General features: G+C 46.4%; 1 protein-coding gene across 5 annotated transcripts in view; it reads right to left on the reverse strand.

The window, feature by feature from the left end:
• SEC24C (SEC24 homolog C, COPII component) overlaps window positions 1-13,332 on the reverse strand; it is a 124,207-nt gene extending 110,875 nt beyond the window's left edge. For 4 of the 5 annotated variants that reach the window (XM_085898907.1, XM_085898904.1, XM_085898905.1 and 1 more), the window contains exons 1-4: window positions 13,075-13,278; window positions 7,059-7,280; window positions 6,810-6,942; window positions 151-428 (exon numbers count right to left, since the gene is read on the reverse strand). In XM_085898907.1, the coding sequence (XP_085755033.1) occupies window positions 151-428; window positions 6,810-6,942; window positions 7,059-7,233 (586 nt within the window). In that variant the 5' untranslated portion in view covers window positions 7,234-7,280; window positions 13,075-13,278. Of the gene's footprint in view, window positions 1-150; window positions 429-6,809; window positions 6,943-7,058; window positions 7,281-13,074 lie in introns of all 5 variants that reach the window. The other variant, XM_085898903.1, reaches the window with a different exon arrangement.
• Between the last annotated feature and the right edge of the window lie 4,761 nt (window positions 13,333-18,093).

Raw genomic sequence — 18,093 nt, forward strand, 5'->3', positions numbered from 1 at the left:
AAACGTGATCTTGTATTCTTCCCTCTTACAAAGAACCATCGTGTATATTTTATACAAATAACTAACTCTGAAAGAAGTTTAAAAAAAAAAAAAATGGGAATATATTGAAAAGGGCTATAAAATAACAAATGCTTCATCACAAAGTCTTACCATATGACTGGGGTGTCTGCTGTGCTGTATACTGTGGCTGAATTCCTGAAATATTCAATCCGCCAATTTGATTGGCCAGCTGTTGGCTGGTTGGGGGTGTTGCCACACCCTGATAGGCTGAATGCTGAATACTGGTGAGTGGAGATGCCATTTGATTAGCTGGCTGTAGTGTACTGGTAGGTGGAGGTGCCATACGTTGCACTGGCTGTTGAAATGAAGAATAGCTTTGGTCTTGTGATGAAGGAGCGACTGGCATGAAGCCTTGCTGTTGATTTGACCTGAGAGATGCAATGGCAATGAAAGATTTGGGGGTGGAGGGGGGGGGGAAACAACATGGGCATGAGCACAAATCACAACAAAATAAATATATAAAGCTTTTCCAATCTAATAAAAACACATTTGTGTCTCACCAAAAGGAAATACAAGTGCAAAAAGCAAATGAGAGCAAAGTCGATGACACATCATTGAAAATCCAAACGCTTGATATTGCAGTTGTAGTTGTTGTTTTGCGGATCGCGTCTGTTGAAGTAATGTGTGTGCTGACAGCCTCGTGTTGGCTTCATGGTAAAGGTGACGAGCTCAAGTTCTTCGGGTCTTAAGTTTGAGCTCCAGTCATGCTGTTAAATAACATCAGGTGGGCTAATTCAACCCACCATCCATCTAAAGTCACAAAATAAGTGCAACCTTAATAAACAGGTCAGGTCAGATCAGGACAGGTAAGGGAGCATGTGGAGCGGCGCGTCGCTGCTTGCACTTTCCACCGATACTCCAGGGGCCTCTGTCTAGCCATCCCCCAGGCAGATGCCTGGCCCATCCCAATCTCCTTGAGATGCTGATCGACCTGCTGCAACCACGAGGCACGTCTTTGGCCCATTGGCTTCCTCCACTGATGAGGCTCCCTCGCTGAGAGAATCTGGTGAGCAGGATCAGTATCAGGAAAACGAGCCACATGTCCATACAGCCGTAGCTGATGCTCACGGACAATGCAGGTAACAAATCTCATTTGATTCTCTCTCAGCAACCGCTCGTTGGACACAAAGTCTGACTAGCGAGAGCAAGGATTCTCCGAAGAGACCTGGTACCAAAGGAATGAAGTCTCCATCTCAGATCCCTGATCAGAGTCCAAGTCTCACATCCACAGAGCAAGATTGAAAGCACCAAGGACCTGAAGACTCAGACTTTCATGTTTCCGCACAGGTACTGGCAACACCACACCCCATGACCCAGTGAATCCATGACTACCCAGGCCTGACCCAGACGTCTGTTGACCTCTGGCTCACAGCCAGCAGAGACATGAACATCACTGCCAAGGTAAGTGAATCTCTCCATGACCTCAACATCCTCACCACAAAAAGGTACAGACAGGATAGTAGCAGTATCCAAGATGTCATTGAAAGCCTGGATCTTAGTTTTGACCCTGGAAACCCGTAATCCCAGCAGTTCTGACTGCTCATTCAACACCTCGAGGGCCCCCAAAAGGATATCAAAAGTCTCTGCAAAGATGACTGCATCATCTGTGAAATCAGGGTCAGAGATCTTGACATTCCCAAATGATGCACTGCAGCTTGATCTCTCCGACATCATCCCCAGAATCCAGTCCAAACAAGTGCTGAAAAGTGTGGGGGCCAGTGCATACCCCTGATGAACTCCAGTAACAACTGGAAATAAGTCAGAGATGGTATCACCACATCTCACAGCACGCTCAATACCAGAGTATAGTTCAGACATCAGATTGATCAGCTTTAGTGGCCCCCCACGAAGACCAAGAATCCTCCAGCAGGCATCTTGATTCACTGAATCAGACGCTTTACAGAGATCAACACAGGCTGCAAAGCAGCCCCTGCCAAAACGCTCTGCTGCATTCGGTAAGGATGCGAAAAGCAAGGATAGGGTCAATCGTTGACCTCTTTGGTGTAAAGCCTGACTGCTCTGGACATTGGTGTTCAAGCAGATGGTGGCAAACCCTATCAGGAATTATCCGAGCAAAGACCGTTCCCGGCACTGAGAGCAGCATCACCCCCGATAGTTGTTACAGTCTTGGCAATCACCCTTCCATTTCCAGAAAGGCACAACAAGGCCCCTCTTCCAGTCAGTTGGGATAATGCCTGTGTTCCAGGCAGAGCACAAAACTACATGCAACGACACGAGTGCAGCATTTCCACCAGCCTTGAGAAGTTCAGCATGGATGCCACAGATCCCTGGAGCTTTACCCCATTTCAACCGGTTCACTGCAGTTTGTGTTTCCACAAACAAAGGTGGACCATAGTTTATTGGAGGGTCAGCAATATGGATAGTAACACCCCTGACGTCCAACTATACAGCTGGTGGATCAGCCTGGTACAGCCAAAGAAACCTGCCAAGCGGGCCTTCACTTCGGACTCCTCTCTCAACAGCCCGCCGCCCTCTGCTCTAGCTGCAGTACACCGAGGGATGGACTTGGATGAACGCAATGCTCAAATTTCTCTGCAAAAAAACGATGAGAATCACTTGACCACAGGTGATGCTCTGCCCCCTCACATATTCCTCGCACATAGGCCTCCTTGTTCACCCATAGTGCACGTACAGTTTTACACCTCAGCTCCCTGAACAGCTCAGCTCTGCCATTCAGCCTGGCCCTGCGACTCTGGTCAATGGTATCCAGTGTCCCTTGAGAGACAAAATTCTTCTTCACCCTATGGTAGGTTCGAAAACATCTACCGGCAACATCAAGGACGGAGGTCTTGAAGGCACTCCACAACACTTCAGGAACCCCCAAAGAACCCAACCCCCCCCCCAAATTTCCACTCAGCCTGTTCACAAACTCCTCAGCTTTCCTCTCATCCTCGAACTTGCCAACATCTAGCCAAGGCTGGGATGGTACCATTCTCCTGGATTTAAGGTGCAACTTGGTGCAATTTAAGGAGTTGCTACAACAAGCCTGTGGTCACAATTGAGGAACTGAGCACTCCGGTAGCCCCTGCAGTTCTGGATCATCCTACAGCGACCATAAACGAGCACATGGTCAATCTCCTTTGCCACACCACCAACGTTGGAATACCAAGTCCAGCGATGAGCTTGTGGGCGCTTAAACCATGAACCAGCCACCCTAAGTCCATGCCTTCTTGCAAATTCAAGGAACTTTGTGCTATTCTGATTCACAGTTCCAGACCTATGAGGACCAACACACGTCTCATGACCATCCCCTAACAGTTCCAGTCGATGCATTGAAATCCCCCAAGACTAGAAGAGTATCTCGCTTGGGGCACTGATCAACCACAGACTCGAGTGTGGCATAGAATGCGTCCTTCACGGTGAGATCACTCGCCTCAGTCGGAGCATAGACAGAGACCAGGGAAACAACACCCAAGGAATGACGAATCCTTAGTCTCATAATATGCTCGTTGACCGGTGTTACCTCAATTATCATTGAATCAGCTTAATGGACAAAGCTACAGCAACTCCTTGGGCATGGTAACCATCAGAGCGACCAGACCAAGAGTAGGTGTAACCACCCGCCATTATCTCGCCGCAATGCAGTCTCCGAACCTCAGGGAGTGCTGCAATACCGATGTCCACATGCTTGAGCTCAGATCATAACAGAGGCAGGTGATAATCCTCTCTTTGGGATAGGACATTCCAGGCACCCACCCGAAGGGACCACCTCAGGTTCACCCAAAATTGACCACCGTCTGGTGAACGACACCTCAGCACCACCCCGAGACACACTACCGCAATCTTACCCGGGAAGGTTACCCCGTGGTTTTCCTCCTATCATCAAATATTGTGGGTCCCAAAAGCTTTGCCCCAATTCCGTCATCCAGTGAGCTGCCCTGCGAAGGGTACCTGCACAGGAGGTACTCCCACGGAGTGGGTTTTAATAAACATGGGGCACTGCAAAAGTGGCACAGCCGTGCTCCCAGCAGTGATGCGAACAGCAGCCATAAGCTGCATACAAAATACAATGTGTGTCGTTGGTTGCTATCTCCTCACGTGGGTGGGTTTCAGGAGATGGAACGGAGCCCTGCCAGGTCTTAAAGTGTCCACCTTCAGTGTCCATGTCCATTTTAACCGTTTGCCTTGGTTACCTTCTCAGCAGCAGTCTGAGCAGATGTACGTCTATCAAGAGTACTTCACGACAATGTTTAACTATCCTCACGGATCTTAGCAAGATCTGTACTCGAGAGTCTACCACACAGAAAACATATCCCAAGATACTTGATATCTCTTTTGCAGTTTCTGTTTTCCACCTCAAGCACTTCTATTGTCCAGGGATCCACATAAACTTTTTTTTTCCGGTGCCCTCCGAGGCATGAATAGAACACTGTGAAACTTATTTTCTATGATATTCAAGTTTGAACAAAAATGGATATTTATGCATACACTGATCATTCAAAAATCCAAAAACACATCAGCCAGCCTTTCTTTAATAGAGTGAGACAGAAAAGGTTCATTTCTAAAAGAACAGTGAGATATTTATTTTTTATTGAACTTCATCATCATGATGCTGCATGTACACAGTCCTGACACTGATGCAGGAATTAATATTTGAGCCTCGTATTCTCAACAACAACAAATATGCAATGGCGTTGTTTGACAAAATGGATGATTTTACAGAAGTACTGTTTGCTCAGATGTCCTGTCAAGTTGAAATTTAACCATCTTTCTTCCAGAAACATGTGGCAACTAAGATATTTACATTTACCATTTGTGGTAATGAAACCTACAAAGCATAAATAACTGAAGTATAACCGTCTTCACTCACAAGGAATAACCTTCAGCCATAGAATTAACTTTGAATCACAAACCAAGATAATTTTAATGAATAATGAAATACCAACAAGTTTAAAATGAGACATCTCTCCTCCAAAAGCATCAGGTATGTGATTTTGAGGGTGCCCAACCAGGCACCCAAGATACAACCACTTATAAAATGTGGGTGTCCCAGGCACCCGTTAATGTCGAGCTCTATTATCAACAGTGCAGGTTTGAAAGACCCTATTCACTCGAACGCACAGCTCCTACTAAAACATAGTCTTTCAATAACATTCTTGTGTGGAGTAACCTTATGAAAAAATGAAGAAGAAGAAAAAAAAAAAACTTATTTGAGTGGACACGAAGTCGGCTCCGTCAGCAACAATGTTTTCAGATATCGATATATTATTGGGCTCATCCTGGTTTTAATAAAATAAATAACACTTTTATGCAGGTTACAAAAACAGGTAATGATCCAATGTCCATTACGTATTCATACGTGATGTAAACATCATTGACACACGATAATTTTTCAAAGTATTCTCACACTAGGCTCCCCCCCCCCATGATGAGAACGGTTATTTTACTTCCAACTACAACTTGTGTTAAAAAAAAAAAATTAAGTTTTAAAGCGAGATCAGTATTGGTAATCGGCATCGGCCGGGATGACTGTCGTGGATCGCCTTGTCGGCCATCGGCACAGGCTTTCGAAAGCACACCCGATTCATATAAAATAACCAATTGGCAATTGCTTTAAAAACAACCACGAGGGCAAAAGAAAAATACGATTGCTTGTACGGTACTCAGGTGAAGCCTGGTGTTGGCTTAGTGGTTAGGGTTGTGGCTTGGGATCCAAGGGTCCTGAGTTCAAGCCCTGTTGGCTGCTGAATTAACACCAGGGGGTTGACTCAGCCTGTCATCCTTCCGAGGTCGGCGAAATGAGTGCCAGTGTACTGGTCCCGGTGTATGCCCCGGTTAGAATAGGTGTACCATATCCCTGTGTGTCGTAAGAGGCGACCAGGGTTGGCGTCAGGAAGGGCATCCGGCCATAAAACATTGCCTCAAGAAAAAGCCAAACCCCTGCACAGCAGGGAAAAATGGCTGTAAAAAACGGTCATTGTACGGTACTCAGGTGCTGAGGGTTAAAAGTTAAAACTTACTGTACCTCCTACTTCCTGGTACGTCTTGACGTCATACATTCCACTGTTCCAGGTGTAGTCGAGTGCACCAAAGCTTTTTAAATCATGTACATTTTGTATTTAAAGAGTGTAAACACTTTTCTTTGATTTGTTGGTGAGATACCAATGTTTTTTCAGTCTACTTTCCAATACCGGTATATCAATATGAAAAATTATACCAATATAACCAGTATATTGATAAATCGCTAGACCCTAGAGGAAAGTCTGCCATATTTGGCATCATCATACCTTGATTAGTTTACCCACCATATATGGTATTAGGTGTTATGCTTTGGTATTTTTTTTTTTGATATGGCAGTGGGAGAGGTCAATAAATAACTATTTAAATGAGGTTTCAGGACGTGTTGGACATTGAAAAGCTATGCAGTTATTGGCCTCATGGTGGTTACCTTTTGCCTGTAGGCCGGCGACAGCACTACCCGACCACTCATCCCAATATACACTTTACAACAGCCTTTGGCAGCCTCAAAACGGACGTCAAGGCCAACGTGTGGAGCAACTTAAAACCTTACCCAGATTTGGAAGTACCTACACCAAAAATTTGGTGTCTCTCGGTGCTACTGTTTGGCCATGAAAGAATAACGCACAAACAAACACACAAACACTTGAAATTATTTAAGATTCTGAAGTGTGAAATGCATTCCCCATTGCATGATAATGATAGACATTTCATCAACTTATTTCTAACTTCATAAATGTGTTGATCAGCAGCATATAAGATACATTTACCTTTGTGGTGGTGGTCCTGCTGGCCCATTCTGCACATCCCCTTGGTCATAATGGCCGTAAGGACCTTGCTCCTGCACATGCATCTGCCCTGCATGGTGTGTTGCCATGGATGTTGGAGATGGCTTTACAGCACCTAATAAACAAGTTTGAGTCACTTTCTTGTGTGACTATGACCAACCACAGAAAGGTTAAACAAAACACCTTTGCGATATGTCAGCAATCATCATAATGTCCAACAAATGTACTTACTTTGCATCGGAGGTGGCGGAGCTCCAAAGCCCTGCTGGCTTGGCCCATTATACAGATTCTGAGTTTGGGGAGGTTGCACTTGCTGATACTGAGGTGCATATCCTGGAGGGTATGTGGCAAAATTGCCCTGGCCCTGCCCATAGGACTGTGCAGGCACGTAGCCATGTTGGCTCATTATTTAACAGGATCCCTTCTCAACCACACAGCTAAAATAGGATTAGTCTGAAAAAGAAAATGTAAAAATTCCAGTCAGAACAAGCACAAAACTCAAAAAGGCCAATTCAAGTTTCCCAAGAGTGCAAATCTTGCAATTACATGTCGAATATCATCTGCATTGCCAAAGTTATATGAATTATCATTGTTTTTGAAAAGATGATCTGCCTTATCGATTCCCATTTCAACTTGGTTCTTGACTTTTTTGATATATTTACAGGACTACAGTTAATCTCCATTTCACTTTGCTGATATTTCCAGTTTGTCGTGATACAGAATCCTGCTGAAAGCACATAAAACGAGAAGAGCACGGAGTTGAGCGTATACCTCCGCCACATAATGCCTGACCAACGAAAACATATCGGGCCCAATACATTTTTTGAAATATCATGCTATACAGTACGATATCGTTTTTGGCTCGATCTCTCAATGGCGATGAATCACTTTAATAATTAAATAATTCTCGTATCCAGATCTTCACCAAAATCGAATCAATTATTCCTCGTCACATACCCAACCTGTCCACAAAATGTCATCCCAATCCACCCACAACTTTTTGAGATATCCTGCACACAGACAAATGAACAAGCAAACAGACAGACAGAAAGGGGTGAAAACATAACCTCATTCACCTTCGTTGGCAGAGTTAATACAACAGAATAACTAGAAGGGAACTCGATAAAGCGAATACCTCCGCCAGGCTGATTCGTTTACATTTTGTATCCCAATGAGAGGCTGGATCTGGATTTGGACCTGAACTAAAAATGTAACCGCCTTCTTCGTGTCACCTCACCAACTCATCCACCAAGTTTCGTCCGAATCTGTCCACAACTTTTTTGAGATATCCTACTATAAGTCGTTTGTGGCCCTATCTCTCAATGGTGAAAAAAAAACACTTCAATTCTCGGATCCAGATCTGGATTCGGATCATCACCAAAATCGAATCAATTCTTCCTTGTTACATACCCAATCTTCCCACCAAGTTTCGTCCAAATCCGTCTTCAACTTTTTTGAGATATCCTACTATATGTCGTTTGTAGCCCGATCTCTCAATGGTGAAAAAAACACTTCAATTCTCTGATCCAGATCCGGATTTGGATAGTCACCAAAATCGAATCATTTCATCCTTGTCACATACCCAAGCTCTCCACCAAATTTAATCCAAATCCGTCTACAACTTTTTAATATATTTTGTTCACAAATAAACAGACGGAATGAAAGATCAAACACACAAAGATATCAAAAGCGATAAAATGAAAGACAGACGGGTGAAAACACAACCTCCGTCCACCTTCGGTGGTGGAGGTAATGAAGTGTTCATTGTTTCTGGATACAAACAGGCAAAAAAAAAACCCATACTCCAATTCAAATATGTCAGAAATATGAGTACATAATCTCAAAATTACTTGGTACCATGCTTTCCAGTGACCTTTCTTGGGATTTCTTGCGTTTAAAAATACAAATAATAACTACAGCGAAGTCGATGGCATGCCCATCAAAAGTTCCCAGGCTTCGCACCTGGAGCAAAGTTGAAAGATGGAAAAAGTTCCACCAGCAATGACCCAATATCAAATAGAGTATAAAAAATTTTTTTCACACTTTATCCCCTGTGGCCCAAAGTCATCACCCCCTCCCTGGGGCATGAACTGGGAATCCAATCCCAAAAATCGTTCCATATTTCAGGCATCCCCCAATGTTGATTGCACACATTTGCATATCTACACCTCGTCGACCAAGAATTAACAGGGTCTATCTGACATTTCATTCAAATTTAGAAGAAGTCCATGTAGAAGGGCAACAGAGGAAACTAAGTAAGATTATTTTATGTAACATTTATATGTTCCTGTGATGTAGCACACGATATGAAAATAAAATGTTATGAGATAGCGGCAATCCCACTTTGAATTTTTTATTTCATTTTTCTCAAACTTCAAAAAAGTGTAGTTGGACCCTGTTAATTCTCGGTCGACGACCTGTCAACCAGAGGAAAAAAGTTGAAGTCATTTCATAAAGAGTTGAAGTCTAAACAGATTTAAACCCCCACAGAGGAAGAAGCAAGATCATCTACCAGACAATAAGGCGATATGATGAAAGTCTTCAAATTGTCCGATGGGGTAAAGGGGCTACTCCTCAAAATCGGCGAAACCCCGGTGAAGAAGAAGCGGCTCAAAAGATACATAGTGCAAAGAGAAACTGAAGAAATGCCACAAAACAATGAAAAGCAAGTGTTGTGCTGCTAGAGGACTTCAAGTATGAGTGGTATGGCTGCTGAACCAGAAAATGAAAATATACAGCACATTTACTTAAAGTATTCTTAAGGAAAGATTTGAGGAATCACTTCAATATTTCCTGAAGTTTCCCCTTAAGGACATCCACCCACCCCTGCCTCCCTCATCCTTAAACACCAACCTTTGAGTTTTCAAATGGTGCTCTTCATGGAAATCGGTGACGAACTACACGACAATTGTCGCCACACAGGACATCACAAATGTGTTTTCAGAGAGAGTCTTAACCCGCTTCACGTAGATGATGATATTACCCTGATCTAAAACACGTACTCTGGAATAACTACAATTATACTAAGAATCTTGAATCCCCCAGAAGTCATTTCCACAACGTGTTTTAAGTAATTTATTTATAAACTCCATCGAACTGACAATCCCACGGTATTCAAAACCGTGATAGCTGGGCCAATGTAAAGGTGCGTTCTGGTGCAGGTACTGCGCACAGGTGCATTTGAGCGAGTCGTTCATCCATGCTGCTGGTGTAATGCTGCATCCAACATTTTTTGTTTCATTTTCAGGTTATTTAGATACCAATTCAATTGACATAAATGGTGACCCCAGGACAAAAAACGTCAACTGCGCACATAATAAATAGATTGAAAGCGACGTGTTACTGTGTCCACAACTCGTTCAATCCCGCATCGTCGAGAAATGTGTGGGGCGTCGTTTGACTCGGGGGGGGGGGGGGAGTCTCGGTTTCCCCTGTGGACCCAGGTCTTTCCCAAATCGAGGGATTTTTAACAATTATACACTATTTATAGTTACAGTGTTGTAATTAAACATAAAATACTTCAACAACACACATCATACAACTATACAATGTATCGTCTCTCTTGTGCTTGAGAAAAGCCTCCACTGGTGCTTCGGTCTCTTCCTGAAGCCAGTTTGTGGATCACTTCCCTGCCATCCTACTTTCGGACGCCTCTTCCTCCCTCTAATTTGATTGGTTGCCAAGCATAGCAACAGCTCCCAAGGACCTTCCTCAAAAGTCCTCACTTGAGGATTTCCTCAGGGCTGTTTATGCAACAGCCCTCAAGGAAATAATTCGCTAAGTAATCAGTGTACCGTCAGGGGAATCTCTCCTTCAGGATGAGGGAATTTTATGTAACCGGGCTACTGACCGTTTTACTGTTGCCAAAGGTTTGTTGTCTCAACGTCATACAAAGATCCAAACACAGTCATGTGACCCGAGTGTGCTTGTCATCTCCTGAATTATGGGTTTGCAGGGTGCTCTGTGAAGATGAGAAAAGTTTTTTCCAATTAATGCAAAAAGTCCAACGAATGGCAAAGATTACACTGAGTGGTTTGCCATTGCCTTCCCAGCAGTGCTCAAGGAAGAATTTAGAATTTTGCTTATGATGTCAGCCTACTCATCCTCAGTTCGCGAAATACTGTGGGATCCTTAACTTCCACGAACGACTAATGCTGGTAGATGGGTCCTCAACTGGATTTCAATCATGTTCAAGAGAGGGAACACTCATTGATACATAACAGCACGGTGACAGTTTGTAGCAAGGTTAGAAATCAAACCCACACGAGACAGCTCAAGGGTGAGTGTGCTACCTCCAAGCTACCCCATCAACAACCCTCCTTCTCCACCCCCTACCAACACCCTTCAAAATGTAGGACAATTACGTCAAAGGAAAATGCATAAGGCTTACGCATCTCCAAATTCTGCTCGTCCCCCTCGGGCCTCGGCCTTCGACCACAATAGTCCAACATTAATCTGCAAACGGTCTGCTTTCTACGTTTCATTCCTTGGTTGGCAATCTTCAATCAACAAAATGATTCACTTCGCCCAACAACCTGAAGCGGCCACAGAAAAAGCCTCACCATGCAAGAGTTCAAGCTGGTGAGATGTGATGGGAAACACGGAAACAGTCCAAAGTCCAGGCCCAAACACAAGAGTGATAAAAAGAAACAAACAACCGTCCAAAGGTTGTAAAAACAATTTAGTAAAATAAATAAATGCATAAATAAATAAATAAAAATCGAGCTGTAAAAATTCAAGGATTAATTAATTACCGATGACATTCCCATTTCCTGAACATACGTGAGATATAAAGCATCAGCAAGTATAGAGGGCTTTCAGGTCGGTACATGGAAGGTTCTGACTTACTGAAATGGAAGGTTCTGCAAATTATTTGGCATCGTTCACTTTTTCTCACTTGTTTAGCTTGCCAACCAATATGGCGCCCGAGCACTGCATAATGGGTACTGAAACCCCTCTATAGAAAGAACAGCCAGCTTAAATACCCCATCATATGAGGTGATGTAAAACTGCATACTGTTTGTGCTAGACAAAAACACACGCGCACCTCGCTTTTTATTTTCTGTTTCTTACAATTCGATCTCACACACACACACACACACGTACACACACACACGTACAGTCGTACACGTACACACACACACGTACAGTCGTACACGTACACACACGTACACACACGTACACACAGTCGTACACGTACACACACGTACACACACACACAGTCGTACACACACGTACACACACAGTCGTACACGTACACACACACACACACACACAGTCGTACACATACGTACAAGTACACGTACACAGTCATACACGTACACACACACAGTCATACACGTACACACACACACGTACACGTACACAGTCGTACACACACGTACACACACACACATACACGTACACACACACACGTACACACACACAGTCATACACGTACACACACACGTACACGTACACAGTCGTACACACACATACACGTACACACACACACGTACACACACACAGTCGTACACGTACACACACACACACGTACACACACACACGTACACACACGTACACACACACACACACACACACACGCACGCACACGTCCACACGTACACGTACACACACACACGTACACACACACACACGTACACACACACACACGTACACACACACACACGTAGCACACACATACAGTACACACACACACATACACACACACGTACACACACACGTACACACGTACACACACACGAACACACACACGTACACACACACGCACACGTACACACACACACACACGTACACACTCACACACACGTACACACACACACACACGTACACACACACACACGTACACACACACACACGTGTACACACACACACGTGCACACACACGCACACACACGCACACACACGTACACACACACACGTACACGCACACACGTACACACACACACACGTACACACACACACACGTACACACACACACACGTACACACACACACACACACACACACACACACACACACACACGTACACACACACACACACGTACATGTTCCGTATTGCCATCCAGAGGACACGAGCTGTAACCAAGATGAAAACTGTGAGTGAATCTCTGGTGACGAAGAACACTGAGTGTACCAAAGTCGAGTCGGGCCGAACAACGCTCAAACCGGAATCCCTAAATATCCGACGCAGGCTCCGAGTGAGGCCTAGGCCCCCGGGGCTCCCAGCCCTTCCCGTGATGACATACCGCGTGGACAACGACACTGGGACCCAAAGGGATCGGGGCAGAGGTTGATGGGAGCGGCGAAACGGCGGCCGGCCACCTCGCCCAACCTGAGAGAGTCACCGAGTCGGTGCCACGTCCACGGACGGGCCGGATGTCTCAGCTGGAGCCACGACACGTCAGCCACGCGCCACGTCGGCGCTTCGGAGGGATGTTTTTTTTTTGTTTCGTTGTTTTTTTTAACATTGACCTATTCGACGCAGGTATTGGATGCGGCGTAAATATTCACTCGTTCAATGTACTTTTTCATGAAGATGAACCTTTAATATAACTTCATTATGCACAAGGGTAAGCGGAATGACGTCACATCTTCCCTTCGGTGCGCGTCAACGTATCGTCAGTACGTTGGGGAGATTTTGAGCGGTGTATACGCACCGAGCATTTCAAGCGTAACTTCAAGATCCATATTCGCCTTCGTGTTCTGCCTGAAGACGGGTTCGGTGCTGCCAAAGCAGTTTCTTAGTAAGGGTTATACTAGGTGGTTTGCCATTGCCTTCCCAGGAAATCCATACATCATGGCAGTTTGATGTAATCTGTCCGTAAAAGCAGTTTTGATGTGAGCGGTGCCCGATATATTCTAATAAGCAAAGTCAAATGGCCAATGTAAGAGATTGCTGCCGTGAGAACGACCTTTCCACAAAAAAATGAAACTTTTTTTTTCTTCGCGTTGGTCAGGAGAACGCACAAACTGTACTGTAGTAACAGTAGGCAACACCGACACTGCGCGATAAAACCAGCGAGAGGGACCCGGGTGTGTGTACAGTGTACAGTGTACTACACCGACACTGCGGGGTAGAACCAGCGAGAGGGACCCGGGTGTGTACAGTGTACAGTGTACAGTGGGCTACACCGACACTGCGGGGTAGAACCAGCGAGAGGGACCCAGGTGTGTTACAGTGTACTGTGTACAGTGGGCTACACCGACACTGCGGGGTAGAACCAGCGAGAGGGACCCGGGTGTGTACAGTGTACTGTGTACAGTGGGCTACACCGACACTGCGGGGTAGAACCAGCGAGAGGGACCCGGGTGTGTTACAGTGTACAGTGGGCTACACCGACACTGCGGGGTAGAACCAGCGAGAGGGACCCGGGTGTGTGTACAGTGTACTGTGTACAGTGTACAGTGGGCTACACCGACACTGCGGGGTAGAACCAGCGAGAGGGACCCGGGTGTGTGTACAGTGTACTGTGTACAGTGGGCTACACCGACACTGCGGGGTAGAACCAGCGAGAGGGACCCGGGTGTGTGTACAGTGTACTGTGTACAGTGGGCTACACCGACACTGCGGGGTAGAACCAGCGAGAGGGACCCGGGTGTGTGTACAGTGTACTGTGTACAGTGTACAGTGGGCTACACCGACACTGCGGGGTAGAGACCAGCGAGAGGGACCCGGGTGTGTGTACAGTGTACTGTGTACAGTGGGCTACACCGACACTGCGGGGTAGAACCAGCGAGAGGGACCCGGGTGTGTGTACAGTGTACTGTGTACAGTGTACAGTGGGCTACACCGACACTGCGGGGTAGAACCAGCGAGAGGGACCCGGGTGTGTGTACAGTGTACTGTGTACAGTGGGCTACACCGACACTGCGGGGTAGAACCAGCGAGGGACCCGGGTGTGTTACAGTGTACAGTGGGCTACACCGACACTGCGGGGTAGAACCAGCGAGAGGGACCCGGGTGTGTGTACAGTGTACTGTGTACAGTGTACAGTGGGCTACACCGACACTGCGGGGTAGAACCAGCGAGAGGGACCCGGGTGTGTGTACAGTGTACTGTGTACAGTGGGCTACACCGACACTGCGGGGTAGAACCAGCGAGAGGGACCCGGGTGTGTGTACAGTGTACTGTGTACAGTGGGCTACACCGACACTGCGGGGTAGAACCAGCGAGAGGGACCCGGGTGTGTGTACAGTGTACTGTGTACAGTGTACAGTGGGCTACACCGACACTGCGGGGTAGAACCAGCGAGAGGGACCCGGGTGTGTGTACAGTGTACTGTGTACAGTGGGCTACACCGACACTGCGGGGTAGAACCAGCGAGAGGGACCCGGGTGTGTGTACAGTGTACTGTGTACAGTGTACAGTGGGCTACACCGACACTGCGGGGTAGAACCAGCGAGAGGGACCCGGGTGTGTGTACAGTGTACTGTGTACAGTGGGCTACACCGACACTGCGGGGTAGAACCAGCGAGGGACCCGGGTGTGTTACAGTGTACAGTGGGCTACACCGACACTGCGGGGTAGAACCAGCGAGAGGGACCCGGGTGTGTGTACGTGTTCCATGACCAATGAGCTTGCTCGCGCTTGCCAGGCCAACCGATCCTGATGAACAACTTCAATGGAGAGTTCACTCGAGTGTTTAATTGCCACGTGACGAGTGCGAGACAAGCTTCTCGCTTCTGTTTGTTGGGTAGTCGATCTATTGCCTAGCAACGGGGCTTTGAAATTTTCAAAAAAATCTCAAATAAAAAAAAAATATCGAAATTCAAAAATTAAAACTATGATCGTTTGTGGGCAAAACACATTCAGCCTCCTTGACAAAACAAATTCAGCCCGCTCCCATGAAAACTGTCGGAGAAGATAGACTTTGAATGAACCCTGGTCAAAAACAATAAAAAAACGAAGTTTGTTATATCTCAGAGACTACGATTCAGACATACATGAAACTGGTATGGTAGGTTCATGGTATGTCCTAGTTATGTGTGAGAAATAACCGTTGCTATGGACGCTTTTGTTGGCTAGTAACGGCTGAAAAACAACTACATTCAACTTGATCGACTACCCATGTCCGCCTACCGGCTTGTCTTTTTGTTTGTTACTTTACTTACCAGATTGGTGTTGGCTTAACGGTTAACGTTTAACCCCCAAGACCCGCAACATCCTAAAACCTTTTATAACCCGAAGACCCTTGAAGACCACCAAGACTCCAAAGACCCATTAGACTCCCCTTCAGCCTCAAGACCCCTAAAACCCTCTAGATTCTCGAAGTCAGGACCTTAATACCTCGTAGACCTTATATAAATGAGACTGTCGTTCTCTTTGTTAATCCAGTTGGCGATTTCTTCTTTGGACAGACAACCATTCTATGGCACCAGGTGACGGGTTCACCAATGGGGACTGGCTCAAGTACACCCAACTGTACATCGTGGTCTCGCCCAGCTTTGACCGCATCCCGCCAGTGTAGTGGGACTGGTACCGGTGTGTGGTGTGCCACCGGTTTAGCATTAGGATCCACCATCAGTTTCATGGGCGGGCCATCCATTCGAGGCAATGTTTGATGCTCACAGGTGTTAAATGTGCTTGACTTATGGTATTCAAGGAGATACTGTTGTCGATGCACGCGATTAGCATCAGTTGCGGGGAACGGCAGCTTTGTCGGGGGTGGTGGGGTTCGACGACGCCGAGGGCAATGGCACGCTATGGTGGGGTCTTCCTGTAAGACTGCTGTTGCGTCCGACTGCTGTACTGTCGGGTCTATACCAATCTTGGGGAAGCTATCCGGGATGATGTCAAGGGCGGCACAGGCTTCTCTGCTGAGGAAGAGCTTGTCAGAGCTATCTGTGACATAGGTCATTTGCCTAGTTCCAAGGGCCTGACCCCGTTTGTCTTTGCCCGACAAGCAGAGTACAGTGGCCCTAAAGATATTGATGCCTCCATTGTTGGCAGTGTGCATTCTCATGGTTACTGGGATGAGGTCAGATTTGAACAAGCCAAGACGGTGGATGACCTTTATACCAGCAAGGCAACTCTGGCACCCTGTGTCTGCCATCGCAGGGACATGGCCAGTCATGGTCTGAGTGGAAAGGTCAAAGCCAAGGGCTGCGTAGTCTTCGCGCATGATTTTGACAGTCGCATTAACAAATGGTTGAGGTTTTGAACTCTTCCTAATCCATGTATTAGAGAGTTTGTCACAAACATGGTGGTCGAGGGTGATGGAACGCTCACAGTGTGATCGACCCGAATTAATAACGTTATCAAACTCATTACATTCATGCCCACATATGTTAGGAGTTTCATTCGACCGTTGTGCTGATACATGAACAGTACACAAGGTATCAAACACAGCATTGTCATTGTTATTAGAGGAGGCACTTGTGCGTTTAGGTTTGTTCCTACTGCGACATACACTCTCCATGTGATGATCGCGATTGCAATGCCCACATCTGTGACCATATGCCGCACATTCTGTCTTGCGAACGTGGGCTGGGGCGCTCTTCCCGCGTCCCCTTTTTGCCATAGTAGGAGCATGGGTCGTTTCTGTCCTTGATGGTTACTTGCTTGGCCTTTTGATACGCGCTGCCGGCTGCTTCCACTGAGTGTGTGTCCAGTAGTGTAGATGCTGACCGTTTGCCAGATCCTTTAGCCTGAATGAATTGGAAGACGTCCTCCAGGGTCATGTCCTGTTTCTTGTCACCAAGGAGGTCAAGCTGGATCTCAGGGTCGGTAATTCCTCGTGTAAGAACATCACGCATGATCGCTTCTGTGTAGTTAACTTCAGCGTCACAACTAGGGCATTTGATTAGGAATTGGCATATCCCGCTTGACCACGTAGGCGGGCCCCAAAGCTGCGCATGTTTCATCACGGTCTTGACGCATATTATGTAATGTTACTCTGGCCACCATAGTGTTCTCATCGCGAACAGCAAGTTTTTTAATGGCTGCCATTACCACCTCTATGGGTTTGTTTGAAAGGCCACCACCTGTCAATCTTGTTGATCCTTGCGCAGGGGTTCATCACAGCACTCTAGTAACTGCACTACCTTATCACGGCCAGTGACTTTGGTTGCATCGACGTATTCAGACCACCGTGACTCGAAGTAAGCCCACTCTTCACTGGAGCCAGCGGCGACGATTGTGGGCCTTTTGACTTTTTCAGCCTTGGCGGCATGTCCAGGGGCGTGTATGGCACTGTGGGCAGTGATGAGTGCGGCCACGATAGCAGGATCGAGATCTTCAGTGGTGTCGTCACAACCAGTGATTG

Source organism: Eptatretus burgeri, chromosome 10 (genome assembly GCF_056783735.1).
Source record: "Eptatretus burgeri isolate ZD-2024b chromosome 10, Ebu_testis_v1, whole genome shotgun sequence".
Lineage (NCBI taxonomy): Eukaryota > Metazoa > Chordata > Myxini > Myxiniformes > Myxinidae > Eptatretus > Eptatretus burgeri.